At 44.7% G+C, this 19076-nt stretch overlaps 1 protein-coding gene across 1 annotated transcript in view; it reads right to left on the bottom strand.

Moving 5' to 3' along the window:
• Window positions 1-411: 411 nt before the first annotated feature.
• Window positions 412-19076, bottom strand: part of RIMS4 (regulating synaptic membrane exocytosis 4) — a 58359-nt gene continuing 39694 nt past the window's right edge. The window contains exons 3-6 of the mRNA XM_067307702.1: window positions 6097-6209; window positions 5335-5436; window positions 4947-5086; window positions 412-713 (exon numbers count right to left, since the gene is read on the bottom strand). Coding sequence (XP_067163803.1) covers window positions 495-713; window positions 4947-5086; window positions 5335-5436; window positions 6097-6209 — 574 coding nt within the window. The 3' untranslated portion in view covers window positions 412-494. The remainder of the gene's footprint in view (window positions 714-4946; window positions 5087-5334; window positions 5437-6096; window positions 6210-19076) is intronic.

Below are 19076 nucleotides of genomic sequence, written 5' to 3'. Positions count from 1 at the left end.
CTTTCTTTAAAGAACAAAGATCTTATAAAAACATTAGGTTTTCTCTTAAACTTTCTGCTCCTGATCTTTTTAGGTCAGATACTGGCTTCTGAATTTTTCAGGTGCTACCAGAAGGAATCCGTATTAGAAATTTGTAAGATACAAAGTTAAGAAAAAATACCTTCCTTACTCCCCCCAAATCCTTTAAAATGCTGCAACTTTCCAGGACTAATACTGATCGGAAACAAGGGTCCAAGAACGACAGTGAGAGAAGTGAAACAAGAGGTGTATGTCTAATTTGACAACTAGGACTCATGCCCCATGGCACCTCCTCCTTGGATGGAGAGGGTACAGTGCCCTCCCCCTTGTCTTCTGTCTAAGGTCACTGGTTTATCCTCCTCTTCCAGCTCCACAAGAACTGATTGAACATGCATTGCGCTTGAGGTCAGAGTTCCAGCAAACAAAACCTTGACAGCATGTTTAAAAAACAAAAGCAGTTCCCCCTTCCTTACTCACTAAGACCTGTCACAGCAGGGTCCCACCGTGCTCTCCAAGGAAAGCTGTGAGGACTGACGCAGGAGCGGGCCTGTAGTGGGATCCACCATCGAGGAGGTTGGGAAGAGCTTGTACCAGCCAATTGCTAAAGTTGACAAATCCAGTTCTTCCAGGAGCACCCTGGCGACTCCCATGAAGTGCTTGCGCTCCATGCGTCCGTAGTTTCCCCAGACTATCACCTTCAAAACAAGAGGGGGGCGCACAGTTAATTCTCAGACTTGCACACTTGCTTTGGAAGCACAAGTCTGATCAATCCTTCTATTCTTTCTATTCCTTCTATTCTTTCTATTTATCCAACTTCCCTGACTTTTATAAGGCCGTCCATGTTCTACACAGTGCAAGACACCAATCTTCTGTATTTGAGACAACCAGTTAAATATACTAAGTTAAATTTGCCATCAGGTCTCAGAATAAGAGGGCCTGAGACGAGCAGAAAGGTTTACACTACAATGGGTATACGCTGGGCTGTCAGTGACCTGAAGCTTTGGCCAGTGGTTTTGCCATTTTATTTTTATTTTTTTAAGATCAGTTTTACAGATCCTAATATTATTAGATTTTTTTCCCCATAAAAAAGAGCTGGATGCATGTATGGATGCAAGCACTATTCTGCTGTTCTACAGCAAACTGCTGCACAGGATCAGCGTATGCACAAAGTCTCTGCATCTGTTCTAGCTTTAGACTTAATCCTTCTTCCACTGCATTTGCAAAAGACTCCCTCATGTTGCACAAAGCCAACTTCTCATTTCCCGATCTGTAAAATGACAATAGTGATAATTTCCATCTGTTACCTTTGTGTCTTTAGGCCAAAATCCCACAGGCTGGTTAATATAAAGTGACCTCTGTGCTTGAACAGAGGTATGCAGACTGGGAAAAGGCCCCCACACGAGACCACCATGAAGACCATTTTGTAGTCTTCTCATCTCTGAATCTCGCATTAGATTTTGCAGTGCATCTCCACATAGCTTCAGAGGGGTCTCTGGGCTCTGAGACACAACATGCGCGCACAACGACAAATGGGGACCTACATGGGAAGCGGTCATTTCAAAACAGTGCTGCCCAAATCAAAACATTTTATTTTGTTCAACAGAATCAAACATTTCCCTGGGTCTGTTCAACACAAAATTCTTCCACCTGCAGAAACTCACAGCTGGGCTCGCTAACGAAACACACAGTGCATCAGGAGAGCAATGCAACCACAATGGTTTCCAGAGCTTTATCTCCTGATTTGGTGTGAAAAGAATTGTTGAAATACTGCAATTTCCTATACAACAAATGCCAATTTTTCACTCAGTTCTAGTAGCTGCTATTTACATGCAATGTGATGGGACAGGCCATTTCAGAGATAAAATTCCTGAAATTTATTTCTTCCTGAAATTTATTTTCTTCCTGAAATCTTCTTTAACAAAATCTCCAAATTACAAATTTAATGCATCTGTTTCACTCCATCTCGGAACAGACTCTTTCTGCTGGAGACCAATTTACTGCCTGTGTCAGAAGAGACAAGTGATCTGTGATTCAGGCACGTATCTAGGAGCACAGCCAGGTTCAATATTCCCTTTTTTTCTTTTGATTCAGCATAAGTTCATATTGCATGACTGGAATTGCAAATGCTGGCTTCAGAGGCACAGTCTCCTTCAACTTGTTTTTTTTTCACATTAAAAAATTCCAACCCTCCTAAATTTTAATTTTAAGCACCTTTGAGAGGTGGAAGTCAAGTCAATTTTTTCCCGTAACATCTGCTAAAGTTAGAGCAAACTGCTATGAATGCTAGCATGGAAAGGACTCAGGACTATTCCTGCTGGAGGCAATGAAGTGAGGCACTCTGCAACCTAACAGTGATACAGGAAAGGATAATATAATAACCTTTAAACCCCACATTTCCTAGAGATAAACAAGAAGCACCCCTCACACTAGTACCCACAAAACTTCACCATGTTGTCAACTGAGGCCAGAGTGCCCACTCTTAAGGACATTTTAAGTGATCAAAGGGGGTGGGTAGCATTATAAACAAGGATCCTGGCTCAAAAACCCATCACAGACCTGCTGGTTGGGTCAATTGCCAGTGCCCACGACCCCCATCCACAGACATCCCCGGAGCTTCAACTCCAACACCCTCAAGTAACTCCTGGCCCTGGCATGACCATAGGCCTCAAACACAACAACAGGCAAAAAGTGGCTTATGGGAAAAGGGCAGGAAGGGCCCCTGATCTGGCAAAATAAACCAACAAAAAATGGTGGGCAATAGCTTGGGTCAAGAGCCAACAGTCTGAGGAAAAGAGCATGTCTTAACTCCTGCATTCAGACCTCGTGACACGTGGCAGATGGCAATGAGACATGGTTACTCACCTGGAGAAAGGGCAGGAGCTGAGCACTGGCAAGCAGGACTGGTGACGTAAGGGGCACACATGGAGTGGCATGCAGGGAAAGCAGAACAGACTGCGGACAAAGGCTTGAAGATGCAGAGGAAGGTCAAATGAAAGACAGCTGGCACAGATGAGCAGGGAAAGCTGAATCACACTTACGACATGATGGAGACCAGTGGGTGGAACAACAGATGTAGTGAGGGTCATGGGCTTAAACATGCTGAGATCTGCACGTGACCAAATGGTCCTTTGTGGTTCAAGACAAAGGTGACGACTGACTCCAGAGCGAGTCCATGTTCTGAAGAGAAGATGAGTATGATGGGTTATGAAGGTGACCAATGATCTTTGGCTAATCCTGACAGCTTCTTTCCCTAGGCTCTGAATAACCACAACATTACAGTTTTCTGTAAAATGAGGTAGGAGAGACAATGAATGTCAATTAAAAGCCAAAAATTAGCACTCCAGGAGTTGGCATGGGATGGAGCAAGACATTGCAGAAAGTTGGTTTGGTGGCATGTCAACTAGCAGAGAACCATCCTCCCAATTTTATTATCTTTGAATAAGTTCCAATGAGACATTGAAACTGATATTTAAGACAAACTGAAAGATGCAAATAAATGGAGTGGGGCAGGGGAAGACAGAATTGCACAGAGGTAGGCACAGCTCCAACCCTCTTTGCAAGGGGACTGCCCTTCTTTACCAGGACTGCTGTGAAGACAAGGACATGGTTAAGAGATTGCGTGGGAGGCCTCACAAAGGACATCATTTTGACATTTATTTTGATGGCCTGCTTCTCAGTTTCTGCTGTACCGCTCATCAGAACCTGGCAGCGTTTCACACCAAGGCCAAGGCTAGGTGGGGGCATTTCTCACTGTCCCGCTGCCCAGCTCTGGTGAGAAAAGAAAGGCCACGGCAAAGACTTATGGCCACCCTCTCAGCCAAAGTGGGTGCCGGAAGCTGAAATGTTGGCCCACAGCAGACAAGGCTGGGTACACCCAGGAGACCTTTTCCAGGAGCAGCCAGGCTCTCTCAGCTCACACCACTCTGAGTTGAACATGGACACTCCTTGGAGGCCGTACCTGAGAGACCCAGCTGTTCACCTCTCTGAAACAGAGACCGATGTTATGCTTCACACTCAGCTTCCCTTCAAACGTTGCTGGCTGCTTACTTTGTTGAGGACAAAATCAACAGTTTTTACCATCTTCAACAACACCCTTTACAAGCTAATTTTTAGGTACCTCGGACTGCCTGCATCACTCCCTCCTGCCCTGTGTTAGCAACATTGCTGTGCTCCACAGAGGAGAAGTCAGGATGAAGGTCTGCTTGGCAGCAGGGCTGCAGGTAAGGAAACCCACACAAGGCAAGAGCAGGCCAAGCCAGGCCTCGCCGCATTTCAATCAAAAACATGCACTCTAGCTGCAACGGGAGGAACAGCTTCTCATCCATTCATGAGAAGGATCCATCAGATTATCTGGCGATTCATATGCCAGCGGAAGTAAGCAATAGAAACTCACTGATTATTTACATCAGGATTACCACTGGATTTTAGCCAGGGTGTACTGGGCGCAAATGATTCAGATATGAATTAACAATGTGAATCACTCTTTCCTCTGGAAACATAGGTGCAGAATTGAAAATGTGAACAGTATGGCAGAAAATATATGGCAGTAAAAGGTAGAAACAGATAAGATATGTGATTGCATGATGACCCAGCAGAGTGCTCTGAATACATATAAATGCAGAAGACATCCTGTGCTGTGAGACTGTTTAGCTGCTACAGATACTACCTATCTCCTAATGGGAAAAAAAAAAAATCAACCTTTTCCTGGTGAGCACTCATGTTACCTGGCAGGGTGTCAAATAGGAATCAGTTCAAGTACAAATAAAGTTCTTCCTTTCCACTTGTTATGTTCAGATTGCGTGCAGTTGGTTCAATGAAAGCATTAACATTTTCTCATCAGTGTTAATTCTCCAGATCCTTTGCCAGACTTAATATATTCCAGCAGAGGTAGAAGACAGATGGGAAGACCTGAGACTTGCTCATCTTACCTGTAATACTTTGCCCTGTGGGCTCTCAGCAAAGAGTAACACCTGATTGTACAAAGGGTCTAATGATTTGCGAGCCACTTTTGTCTTCTTTTTCGCAATGCACACGCCATTCTCTAGCAGGTAAGCTTTGATGTAAGCAGCTGGAAAAAACAAATATGGTCAAATATGAAAATATCTTCATGCTCACTTTAGAAAAGACAGTGTTCTTTCTAAAGACGGCATTTACAGCAATGAAAAGATTTGCTCAACCAGCCTTATTTTCAATGCCATATACAGACACAGAAGCTTATTCCCACAGAAGGCAAGCAGAATCAAAATTTTACCTATTCACAAGCATCGCAGGAGGCTGACTCTCAGTGAATTATTTTAGGAGGTCAAAGCATACTACCTGGCAGTGTTTTGGAGCCGGGTTTTGGCGTCAGTCCTCGGGCCTGAATGATATCCACTTCTAGCTGCCCATTTCGCTCTTGTAAGCCAATTTCCACATCCCCTAAACCAAAAACGTCAAAATAGACAGAAGACTTTCAAAATGATACATCTGTGGGCTAATAAAATGTTAAAAAAAAAAGCAATTCTCATGTCATGCCTGCTATGAACTGTAACAAACTGTAGGCCCTAAGTGCCTGATTTCCTCCTGCATTACTCTGGAGCAGCTCTGCAGTGATTCAAGCCCACATTTTCAAAAGCAATCTCTAATTTCAGCCTTCTGACATGGCTCTGGTGACTCAGTCTCATATTCTTTAGTGACAGCTAGCCTCTACTCCCTCCCAAAATGGAGCACCTAGAATTGCAGGCTGCTTTGGAAAATGCAGTTATGGTGCACCATAAGAAAACCTTTACAGAGCCTGGTGGGTCTGAGAGAGCAAAAAAACCATGAAGATGCACAAAATGCATTTTCAGGATTTTAGCTGCATTTTACCTAATCTATGCTTTTCGGATCTGACAGAAGGAAGCATAAAGCTGGTGTTTTCCTGCTAATACCATATTAGCAGAAATCAGCAAAACCTTTCAGCCAAGCTTATTTAATTTAACTGAGAAATTGAGCTGGGGAATGGTAGAGCAGCAGATGCTGGACACATTATTAGGTGGCTCATAGGAGTGGTTCATTCAAGATTAAATTAAAGCCACCTAACATCTTTGTGTTCCTTACCCATCGAGGTGGTGGCCAAGGTCTGACGCCCAACAAATTGTGCAGGGCCCATGCTCCCCAGGAAGTCGCTAAACTGCCCAGCAGATGCCAGATGGACTCCACTGAAATTCAAGCTGTAAAAGAAATTGAATTTGTCAAGTGGTTAATTTGCATTTTAAAGCAACCTAGTAATTAAAGAGCCCAATTTAATGTATCTTTGAAACGAATGGCATCTACAGAAGCCTCTTGCCTTACAAAACTCACTGATTCCCAGGCAGTCTGGTTACACAGGATCTATTTAAAGTCCCTCTCTTGTACCAAAAAAAAAAAAAAAAAAAATCAGTACTGGTTGTAGTCACCGATTAGTTAATACTTGTTTATCTATAACTAATTGTCTATAAGGGAAAAACTCCCTGCCATCTCAGGCTCACATGCTGCCTGTCACCTCCTCCAGACAGCATTATGATCTGAGCAGCTTCTTAGGCTGGTTTATAGGATCTCTCTTGGTAGCTGTCCCTTCCCAAACTTCATTTTTCGGAAGGAAATAAGACATCTAGAGTAGGAGTCAAAAGTGAGATTGGGGTGCTGACATCAGTCCCCCTTGGGACTGCATTTCCTATTTATTTCTGTCACGCGCGCAGAGCAATGCATCCCATTACTGAGCAGAGGACCCCGCTCTCCACCCCTCGGCACTAGAAGCATCATCACACCCACCGGCTGCGTTTCACACCTGCGTCCACTGCTGGGTCTGAAACGATGATAAAGAGGCTCCGTAACATCTGCGAACAGCTAAAGGGACGATACCCTCAAACTCCAGCTATACTGGTGCTACACCTCACAGCAGTGAAACCAAAGCTGTTGAGGGACACGGGCTCCAAACCTCTTCACCGAGCACCTGGGGCTTGTCTGGAGCACGGCTTCAGACTGCCGCTTGCCTCACTGCACGCTGATGAAGCAATGCAAAGGGTAAAGCCAATTTAAAGCACACTGATATAAAGGAAGATTTACCTGAGAGTACTGCAGGGGCAGACACTGCCTTGCTCTCAGATGCAGGGTTACACAGCTATATCATAGGTCGTGGAAAAATTTGCTGCCCCAGTAGGTGCTAATGGCCTGAAGTCATCATTAGACACCTATACTCGTACTGCAGGCACCTGCCAAACCGTGACATGGCTGCTTGAACACGCTTCAAGAGTTTTGTGCCAGGCATACCTACGCTATTGCGCTGGGTCTTGCGCTCTTCCTCCCAGGGAAGCTGCTGCACACGGCTGTTAGGCAAAATAACAACCCCCCACACTTTTCCAAATGTTCATGGAGGGGGGCAATTACCGATGCAGTGGTACAGCTCACTGTTTCCTAAAATTCATTTCTTAGAAATGAACCCACAAGGAGGGTCAAATGCTCTCCACAGCTTACCCTCAAAATGGTACAAATGAACTCAGCGAGAAACCCTGCATTCGGGGAGGGCTGGGGACTTCAGGCTCACGCACACACACAACTGAGTCAGCCACAAAGATTCATTGATTCCCCCCTGCAAGACATTTACATTTAAAAGACATTTAAAAGATTTTTTTTTATAATCCCATTCAGCCAGAATGGTGTTAATTCCGGGTTGAGATTTCAGCTCTCATTAGCTATTTGCAGAGCCGGTCTCAGCCTGCTGGGAATATTTCTTTATTCATACGAGCAACGAGGAAGCTGGCGTACAGACCTCAGCATCACACTACGCATGTGGCTGAAGGGGCATGTCACAAACGCAGGTACAAATGACAGGTTTCTAGGATAGCTCCGTTCATTGTGATGGGGACAATGAATTAAATGACTGTTTTTTCCCAAGAGCACTGCACCTTCATTCTGTACTGATCTGCACTCTTTGGGAAATCTGGTTACCGCTGTTACACAGGGAGCTGCTGAGTGCTTATAGCATGCAAAAACCTGCCCTTGAGCTCTTCACAGAAGTCACCTCTGTGCAGAAGAGACAAGACAGGAGCGTGTCTTGATGCCTGGAAGGCAAAGGCTTGGGATAGATCCTTTGCACGGGGGGAATTTTCCCCAAAGCCTCTCCAGATTCAGTGTTTCTTGACTGTTTGCGCAAACCTTCAGATACAACAGAAACAGCAGGACCTATACCTGGCACTAATTGTGGAGAAAGCATAAGTGGTTTTGGCTGTCACTAACACCCCAGTTACGCGAGGCCCGTCCCCAGCACCACTGCCCGCCCGGGAGGGGAGAGCTGGTGAGGAGCTGCTGCCTGCTCCACTGGCACGCGGCTCCTGCCTCCCAGCCCACCTGGACGGGGCACTGCCATGGCCCGAGGAGCAGGACGGAGGTGCTCGGTCTGTGGCAGGGCTCTTGAGGACACACTGTGCACACAAGAGACATCCCCAGGGCTGCTGAAACCTGCAGGGACGGGGACACGGGACAGGGAAGGGAGGACCCAGGGCCAGACGGGCTTTATCAGGCTCCTTATCTGCCCATACAAGGAGGGAACAAGTGAGCTCTGCTGCACTCTGCCCATGGAGACCAGAGGGACTCCTCGAGTCTGCTGGCTCAGGCATTTTGAGCTGCCTGTAGAAAGTCAAAAAAGGATGAAAACTAGTGCTTAGAGAATCCCAGATAGTTCAAGAAAAAGGAGACCTGACAGAAAGACATGAGATTCAGCAGGAGATCTGAACAGACTAGCAGCCAGAAGGTAAATGTTTTTTTTTCAGTCTCTTCAACTTGTGGAAGATAAATGGGTAAAACGTAGGTCTTACTCCTACCCCAGGGAGTACGTGACCTGCACAAGCATGTAAATAACAAGCTGACAAGACAGAACTTGTAACAGTTCAGGAGAAATGTTCATTGCTAAGTTAAAAGCAGATGTTTGGTCTCATTAAGATGCCTGCGATAAGAATAATGGAAGAAAATTCCGGGGACTGAGTGAAGACTAGAGTTGAAGCAGCCCAAAACATACCCAGAGTTGGGTCTCAGAAAGCTCTCCCCCAAAGGCAGAGCACGTCACAGGGTTTGACCGGGTTACTGCTGGGCAAAGTGGGGAGGAGACCAGCCAGAGAAACTCTAGCTGCTGCTCACTGCAGGAGAGCAGAGAAGAGAGACCTTTCTGCCCACCCGCAGACTCAAAATAATTTAACAACTATGCCACAGGGGACCATTTCCCAATACCTACCAGGGAGAGAGTTCTGGTGAAGGCTAATGTCAAATATTTGTCTGTACTTGCCGTGTGTTTGGAGAGAAACTGCACATGCTTTCCTGCCCACCAGATCACCACGTCCTTTGGGCAGCACTGCTCCCAAGGGCTCTGCCTAGCAGCTGAGGCAGCTCCCTAGGACATGAAAGCACCTGTTAATGGAGCAGCAGATGCCGCCCCCTGCATTAACAATATTCCAGCATGGAGAAAAGCGCAGAAGAGCAGTATGCAACAGCATTAAAAGAGCTGTTGGGCTAAAGGGGAAACAACAGAAACTGGAAGCGTTTGCAAAGCTAACACTGCGTTAGCTTGGCCCAAGTAGACTCCGACACGGTGATTACCACCACGGCTGCCTCAGAAGCTGGAGGGCTCAGGACTATGTTGAAACAGTGAACATTTGTCAGTGCAAATTAGGAAGCGAGACCAGAATGAAGGAAATTGCTACAGGGACACCAGGGCTGTGCCTGTGGGCACATGACGCGGTTGTCCAGACACTTGCAAGGAGAGTAATTGAGTAGCTGGAACAAATGAAGCTGCTATTGCTTTGTAACGCCGAGGCTGATTTTTAGAGAAAAGGCACAAGTCCATCCAAAACCAGACGCCAAGGTCAAGACTCAAGCAGTTCTGATAACAGCTTCAGTTTATGGGTTTACTAGCACTATGAGAAACTCAAAATTACGTTAGTCATTTAGTGTTCCCTGTTGTTGTTATATTTGGCCGGGAGAGGAAAATGTAGGGAATTAATTCTTTAATAGACTATGCCATTAGCTGGTGGAACTGGCTGCTACGTTGCACAGAAGCTGTTTTTTTACAGCGTCACTTTATCAGACACCAGAAGCAGCAGTTCTGAATCAGGCTCCTTGGCTTTGAGTGATTCCTGAACACATATTTGGGCATTGTCAATAACCCTGGAATGGAAACAATTTCTGTCCGGAAAAACCATAAGTCACCTCCACGAAAGCTATTGCTTCTCCCTGGAGAGGGGAGGGAAGGGGAAAATAAAACTGCAGAAATCTAGTAGGCATGCAAATTAAAAAAACAGCAGGAGCCATTTAGCTGCATTGGCCAAATTTAGGATGCTCAAATGTTGCTCATGGAGCTGTGTACGTTGAGTGCTCACAAAGGAGCTCAGGCTCTTGAGGCGAGAGGGCTGCTCATGGTGTGATTCTGAGACTTGTGGGACAGACCTGCCGGGTCGCTCATTTGCTCTTCCCGTAATAGAAGCAGGTAGGAAGAGAGCTCGGCCAACAGATGGGTTTTCATGTGCACTGGAGTGAACCTGGAACGGCATTTTTGTTTTTCACCATCTAGAAGCCAGACTATGAGACTGTTCTCAATTTCAGTCACTTAAAGCCCCCTCTTTCCCCCCCCCAGAATCACTCCACCTTAAGGGAAGAAAATGCTGCAACCTGATTATCACCAAAATGGTACTTTTTTGTATTTCAATCCAAAAAGAAGCGCTAAAAATAGCTGCAGGAATAAAGAGGGAGCATTTCACAGCTGACTTGCAAATAGCAGCTGTCATAACTAGCAAGGCCCTGGGGACCGGGGCTGTTGCTGCAGTACCATCTCACGCTGACAAACAGTGGCAAGCAGAGAAGATTAACAGGTGACACTTGTCAGCCTTTTGTCTAAAGGGCACAAATCCTCTACCGAGCAAGCGCAGCACAGCCTTTTCAACAGGAAAGAGAAATTAATTCTCTCTTCTCTGGCCCTCTGCTTTCACTAATCATGATTCATGGGCTCTGTTTTGCAACAGCTGAATCAGAATGATTTTAATGAAGTTAGAGGCTGTGGGTTTTGCTGTGTTTTCAGCAACCTTTGACTGTGTTTTTGACCTAGAGGCACAGGCAGAACCTGCAGGGACAGTGACACCCATGGGGTGAAGGTGACAAGGGTGAATGAAGGGCAGCTTTGCTTGAGGGCCCACTAAACACAGCCTTTGGCTTTAGGCAAGGAGACAAACACAACCGGGGCATCAGCTTCAAGACACCCCGGACGCTCTTGATCCTGGGGCCTCTGACACCACCAACACAGGTCTGGGCAGAGCAGCACTAGCGAGAACCTGTGGTAGCATCAGTTGTACCAGCAGCACCACAAGGCTCAGCCCAGGCTGCAAAATCCACTTGAGACGCAAAGGTAAAAGAGCCATTTCAAGTTGTTTCTGCTACACAAGCCAGTTTACAGCTAGCCTGGATGCATCCAGGCCACGCTGAAGGCATTACAGCATCGCAGCGTGGACACACCTCGAGACGGCGGGGGATAATTGCTATCGCTGCAGACGTTTGGACACCCACGAGAGGGAGACAAGATCACGCAGACACCAGCTTGCAAGGCTAGGACTGTAATGCAGAGCTGCGGGCCCAAGCTCGCGGGCTCCTGGCAGACCTGCAAGGAACACCCGTATGCACCACACGTGCAGAGCTCATCCATAATTATCACTCCTGACTTTGCAAAGAAGGTGACAAGATTATGCCTTCAACAATTTTATGAATTGTGTGGAAGCTGGGGCTGAGATTGCCTAGCTGTCGGTTGAAGGTTTTTTGTTGTTGGCTTTTTAAACCCAACATTCATAATCCCAATTATTTAGGAAATTGGTGCAGCAGTCTCTGAAGACCACACTCCTGGGCTGTAAGTGCTGTAGGTCAAGGGCATATGAAATCTGCCCTTTTTGGTATAATTTAGGAGTGGCTTAAAGGCCCTTTGGCAGCTGCTTGCTTCTCTATTCTTTTACGGTAGTGGCATTTCCCAGTCCATACATTGCAAAATTTGTGCCCTTCCTTTTTGTGTACAAATCATCACGCAGTTGGTTTCTTCACTGCGAGACCACCCTTCTTTAGATGTATTCATATTGAGAGCTAGTTTTTCAAAGTTTGCTTGAAAACTGATCACGTTTTGAATATTCAATAATAATAATAACGGACAATGCCGATTTCAATGCAAAACGGTGTAAGAATTCAAAGTACCTGCTCGATTCCTCTCGTACTGCGTACGTGGCTCTACTCAGCTGCTTTCTCATCCCCAGCCGTTGCTCACTGTGCATTAGCATGCAGAGCGCGTAACAGCACAGACACGTTTAAGGAAAATGTATCATTAATTTCTCTCCTCATCCATGTGGAGTTCGTGTGACCTCTTTGCAGATCTATTTTTAAATTGCTTCTGGGCTGCTGTATGCCAGGTACTATCATTATGCTGCTGCAAGTGTCTGCAGATCCAGCTTGCCAGGATATTGCAAAACTCATACAAAATAGGGCAGGAAGGGACCTGCACAGGTCGCCTAGTTCACACACTGGTCCCAGGAACAGATCAGCCTTGCCTACATCATTCATGACATGTTTGCCAAATCTGTTCTTAAAAGTCCTCCAGTGATGGAGATACCAAACCTTCCCCAGAGGATCTGTCCCTGTGCTTTACTATGCTGGCTTTTTCCTTCCAAATCATCTTTTTCCAGGTCTTTCCCTTTGCACATCATTCCTCACCACCATTTGTGAGTTGTCTATTCAAAGCACAGGCCAGAGTATTTCCTCTCGTTTGCCTTTGATACAGTGCTTTTTAATTCCATCTTACAAGACCTTGGGACCGCTCTCAATTGTACCAGCTCGTAACAGCCAAACATTTGCCGCTATGTCTGTGCAGAAGGACTCTGCAGCGAGGTATTCCTGCTCCCGCACAGGCTGGGCGCAACAGCCTTTTGTCAAGGAGCTCTGGCAAGAACCGGGTTATTGTGAGAAGACTTTGTGTCCTCCCTGGCCCAAATCCCCATCAGCCTCTCCACTACACTAGGACGTTGCAATGGTGCGCTGCTCCAGTGCTGTGGGTTCAGCGAGGCAGGGTAGTGGTGAAGATAGCTAGCTGCAATGCAGCCACCCCCCTGGTAGCACCAGCAAACAGCTATTTTCAGAAGGTAACATTTTGTTTTGTGCTTTTCATGGGTTTATTCACACTATCCACACAACTGCCTATTTGCTATTAACTCAAGCCTTTAGAAGTGATACTCTATTAACGAGGAGCTCTACGGTGGCTAGTACATACATGGAATTTGTTCGGGCTGGGGCATTTCTGGGGTTCAGGAACCATTATTCTCTTCTTGTAAATATTTCCTAAAATACTTTTTCCCTCCCTCTCCTTAGTGCACAAACTGACAGTTAATAAGCAAGTTGCCTAACCACAGCTATGCAACAAAATACACAAGAATGGTTACACTTCCATAGCTGAACTAGCAAATTTGCTGTACATCCACATCTACTACACAGGGAAGTTCTCTGTCTCTGTCTTTAGAAACCAGGAACAGCAACACATGCTTCCTTCATCCAGAAGGAATAAAAAAAGTCTCCTCCCAGACTGATAACATTTGATAGCCATTTTATCTGAGAATTAAAAAAACAAAAAAACACACTCCAATTTCAAGGAGCAATAATGTACTTTAGAATAATCACACTCATCCATAGTACATGTTAAGCTCTTTTAAGTTGGATCTTACTAATATAGAAGCCAAGCAGATATCTATCAGCTAAGGAGAAGGCAGAACTGGTTAGTCTAATGTTAGCCTCTTCCTTTAAAATATTTATTGTGCACATCAGGAACTATTAACACAATGTGCATCCAACTACAGTGTCATGGTGTCTTGGGACCAGGTACACGAGTACAGCATGATGGACTGTCAAAGTCAATGCGAATGCTGCAGGAACCTCCACTTTAGCTGCAAAAGGTTTTCTGTAAACACCTATCCCTGCAGTACCTAAAATCAACATAACAGCACTAATCACTCACCTCTTCTCACAGATAGGCAATATCCAGTCTCTGCCCCTCAACAAGCTTGACTTCTTCCCTGGCCACTCCACTTTCTGCAGCATTTTTAGCACTGTGACGTGCTGTCTTATGTGCTGTAACACACTGTACTCCATTTGTACCTCAGGTTCCTTCTGCTGTATGAATTCTGCCACCTAAACTGAGCTATAAAAACTGTGCAGTGAGTTTTGTACAAAGACCTCCCCCATTCCCTTCCCCACCTTGTCAGGCAAGCTCCATTTTCAGAGATCACAAGTTGTCTCAGACATACCGAGTACAAGTAAGGTGGCTGCCTGCCCTCCAAGTAATTCTGCCCGTTCCCAAGCGCTCTGCAAATTTGCGGCATTTAGTGCTGTAACTAAAGCATTTGCAAGGTTGCATCCTCTCTGAGCCATGCTGGTCAAACCTAGCAACATGAAAAGATCTGCTGTTGCTGAAAAGACTGACTGATTTCTTGGCATATTACAGAACCAATCCTCCTTGCCTCCCCTGGTCACCTTTTCTTGAGACCTCCAGCCCTTGATTTCTTACAGGCTGAACTGTATTAACACTGCATTTCATTATTTTTAAAAGACCTGCATAATAGGAGAACCCTGAAGATAACTTGCCCTAAAAGAGTCGAGAGGTCTCCTGGCTTTGGATACTGAAAAAAAGGCACTGAACAAATAACTATGATATCTATGATAACTATGAATCTTCTAGATGGTGACCAGCACTTTCTAGGATGCAGTCTTCTGGCAATTCTTGAATGAAGATGGACATTGCGGCAGTTCTTCTGATGAAGGAAGGTGAATTTTAACATGGTCGTGTTGTCACAAGCCAGACCAATCCTTTCTCCAGCTTTCTTTTAGTTACTACTTTATAAGAAAGCAGGCAAAGGCAGGCACTTATCCCAGTCTAAGTCCTGACATTGGTTCAAATTAGCCTTATCAGAACTGCTCAGTAGTTAGTTTTTATTGTGGCTCCTTCCTTGCAAGCCCAGATGGGAGAACCAGTACAAGCTGTAATTTGCAGGAACAGTAAGGGACAGAACAAATCCCACGACCACGAGATGCCCATGTCCAGCGGGGCCGTCGCGCTGAGCACAGAGGCTGGGGCTGGGCAGGAATGTGCCCAGCTCCCATCATGATGGCAGCTTTGAGCAGGGCCCAGGCAGATACTGTTCTCATGATGGGGAAAAAAACAGATAATAAAATGAACAAGATGCTTCCCTGCTGGACAAGGAAGGCAAATCTCCTCAGATATTACGAGAGCTCTCCTCTAAGTCTTTGCATCACCTGCTGCGCTTTTCTAAGGTGAGAAAAATTGCCTTAGCTCTCTGTAAATTAATCATCTCAGCAGTAGTCAGCAAGAACAAAAAGCCTACGAGTACTACATATTAGGGACTACGGTAACTAGCAATCTTTTGTTCCAGGTCAATTTTTGTCTTTCTGCTTCACTTTCAGAAAGAAAGTGGTTGGCAGGAATAAGTCCAGAATCTTGCTTTCTGAATGTTGCAGCGTGGTCTTGTGCAGCTGCAGCAAAACCCAGCCAAAACAAAACATAAATTGTCCAAGAGCCAGAATGGAGCTGGAGCACTCTCTTGAATCCCAGGGATTCTTTGGGAGTTACTCTCATCTGCTGAATTTTATCCTTGCAATAATCTTGATGTTGTCCTGACAGAGCCTGGTAGGCACTTAGCTACAGTGGGTTACTGTCCTGTCACGCAGATTTCTAAGTACATATCTAGAAGAAAATACTACTGTACAGATTTGTAACCAATATTAAGATTAATGGATGAACTATGAATGGAAACATCTGTGTGCCTGAAAGCATAAACAACATGGCAGCAGAAGACCTGTGCTCTGATGACAGAAGGAGGACAAGGTTAGAAAGCACATCATAGGAAGACAGACTATATCCGTAAAGATCCTCAAAACATGGAAACAAAGAGGTACCAGCATTACTTAAGATTTATGGAGGCTGAAGTAACCAAGACCCCGAGGTGAAAGATCACCTCATAATAATGGGCAAGTCCTAGAAGGTATAAAAGACTAGTCCAAGCACCAGTTTTGTTCAAGAAGAACTCAGAAGACATAGTGAGGACTTGACAGATGGTGTCCCTTGTCCTCTCTGTAGCACACAAACAAGCCTGGCCAGACCACCTGGATACACCTATCTTGGCATTTGAATGTGGGGATGAGAATGCGTGAGTGAAATCTAGGAGGGGTGTGAATGACTGAAAAAAAGTTTTGTTTAAAATAAATACCACCTTTCCCTTCTGTAACATCTCACATTGAGTTTTATTATATTGATTTCTTACACTAGTGCACAATGACTGTGTAGTATAAAAGCCAGTAATGGCTGGGGGACTTTCTGTGTGACAAAAATTAAAGCCATGGAGCAGTGTGTTGACGCTGTCAGGCATCTTGTTGGCATTCTGTATGATCTTAAATTCCAGGAGATGCATCCTTTAGACCAGTTAATCTTCAGCATATTTCAGTTTTCAGGTAAAACCCTGGAGCATTTTCTTGAAGGAGGCCTAGCATATCTGAAGAGAAGTGTATTCCTATATAATGAAAGCTTCTCCATAAAATCATCTGTATTTTATGCACTCTGGTATTCACACTATAAACAGTTCTGCTCAAAATTATGCATCATGGAAAATTCTTCTATTGTGACTCTTTGCATTTGAAGCTGAGCAGTTTCAGCTAATTATAGCTAGCTGATTGCTGGTTGCAACAAATACAAAGCGAGTTGAACACAACATCAGTTTTTAAAGCACGCTTGTCTATGTCTGAGAACAGATATTTAAGGCCTTCTGCAGCAAAGTTCAACTGCGATCTTTGATCACTTCAGGGTGTCACCTCTGGAAGGTGTCCTCTTAGTCCTTATCTTGAAAAGCATTAAGAAAACACACTGAGCTTTGGAAGATGAAGTTCAACTCCACTGTCTTCCCTGTGTGAACTTACCAAAGAGATGCATGGGTAGAAAAAACTGGGGCAACCTCATCTTTCTGAAAACTGGGTTTTGATAGTCACTGGTAAAAACTGTCTCTGACCTAAAGGAATCTGCATCAGTAAGAAACCCAGCATCAGAAAAAATAAACTTGCCACAACAGAGTCATATGAATCTTCACTTCGCTTCCCTCAGAACACAGCCACAGCACGTGAGAGAGGCCAACAGAAACCCGATCTAGCGGAAAAAATTTCTGCCCCTCAAAGCTATTCCCCAAACACTTCCTTTCTTTGCTATGGGAGAAGAAAGGAGAAACTCCCCTCCCACCTTGTTCCTAGAGAATAGAGCCCTCTTAGCTCTTTGTACTCTCAACCCTGTTTGCTTATCGCTTGTGGTTCTGACAGATAACTGCAATTCCCAAAGGCTTTTCAGAGGAGATCAATTATCCTGCCTAGGAACAAAGCGTTCAAGAACTATTTATCACAATTTCCAGAGAAGTAAGAGGAGAAACTGTCCCATCCGTCGCAGAGGGGCTAATGAGGACGTTTTGGCAGTGTTTGAGATTCTAATACTGCACGTTAGACTTGTTCTAACAAACATATTTAGATTGCAAGACAGGATTTTTCTTTGCTGAGCTGATAGCTACATGCTTCTTGCCTCAGGGGTAAAACAGTACTTGCAAGGGTGTAGTATTTTGTTGAAAGATCAATCAAAGCATCCAGTATATGGAATGATAGGCCACAGGCCTTTGGGAGAACGACACCCCCTTCCCAGGAAGGGAAATATAAATATATTAAATACAAAAAGGAAAGCATTCTGCTCTGCATGGAAAGCAGATTCTTGCCCCGCACTGCCAAGGGACTGAACTTAATCACTAATCCTCTGAATCTTGTAGTGGAGGCAGCACTCCAAGCCACAGGATTCTGGTGGTATAGTAGGAATATTTCTCCAGAGACAACGGCTCACAAGAGAGATAAGTGCATCCCAGCTTTGGAGTGACAACATTTCTACTGCAGATTTCTCCTCATTACTATTCCCAACCTTCGGTGCAGATCTATGATGCTTTTCTAGGGTTAGCCCACTTCTAAAGCTAAAGAAAGTCCTTTTAATTTACAGCATGTTACTATTTAACACCAGAATGGCATTAATTATTTGAGAGAGCCTTTACACTATTCTACCTTTATAGTGGCACAGCGCACTTGGAATACCACAAAGGACTGGAGAGAGTGCACAGAGAGAAGCCAAGTATGGTACTTGACCTAGTACATGACTTAGGTATACAAATATTTTGGCCTCATACCTGGAAGGATGGAATCAACTGATTTATCTTCCCCTCTGCCCCCTTTTTAAATATGTTTTTTCCCCCTCAAGAGATTCCCATGAATGGTCATCTTAATAAAGTGATGATAATCTCTATATATTACCTCAAATAATGGGAATACAAAAAGCAGAATTTGAGCCAAGTCAGACCCTAAAATTCTGGACTTAGGTTCCTGCGTTTTGCATTCAGGTGTAAAATCTATACACAACAAAGTGCATTATAATTGTTCTTAGGGTCAAAAAACGTTTCTAAAATACATTCGTTGAGAACACTAACTCAGGTGAAATGGAAAAACAGTTTGTTACCAAAATATACAGAGGCTTCTAAATATGTATTTTGATATCAATATGATCATTTTACTACTTGTATCCTTTTCATCAACTCAGCACTCCTTGGCACAATTTTTTGTCCAAAAGGCTATTTTGGAAGAGGGGAGACAGACAGCTATTTTGCAACATGCTGAAGGCTCCTAGCTTCTAATTTATTGCCAGTAATGATCCTCAGCTATTCACCCTGAACTACTCTTCTAAAGGCAAAGCTGTTAAAAGTAATGGGTATCTGCTTCAGCTCAGAATAATGAGGACACTAAAAAAAAAAAAGTACATAAACAGCTGAAGTATGTGCCAGCTATGCAGGGAGAGAGATCTGCTCTGCTCTGATTGAATGGGCAGTACACCTGCAGCATAGACAAGTCAAAAAACCCACATTATCTATCGTGCTGGAGGAAAATTAATAGGTATAACAAGAACAGAGCATCCCACAAGT

The sequence above is a fragment of the Apteryx mantelli genome, chromosome 18, assembly GCF_036417845.1.
Source record: "Apteryx mantelli isolate bAptMan1 chromosome 18, bAptMan1.hap1, whole genome shotgun sequence".
NCBI classification, from domain to species: Eukaryota; Metazoa; Chordata; class Aves; order Apterygiformes; family Apterygidae; genus Apteryx; species Apteryx mantelli.
The sequence above is the reverse complement of the archived record's forward strand: the minus strand, read 5'-3'. Positions and strand labels throughout refer to the sequence as shown.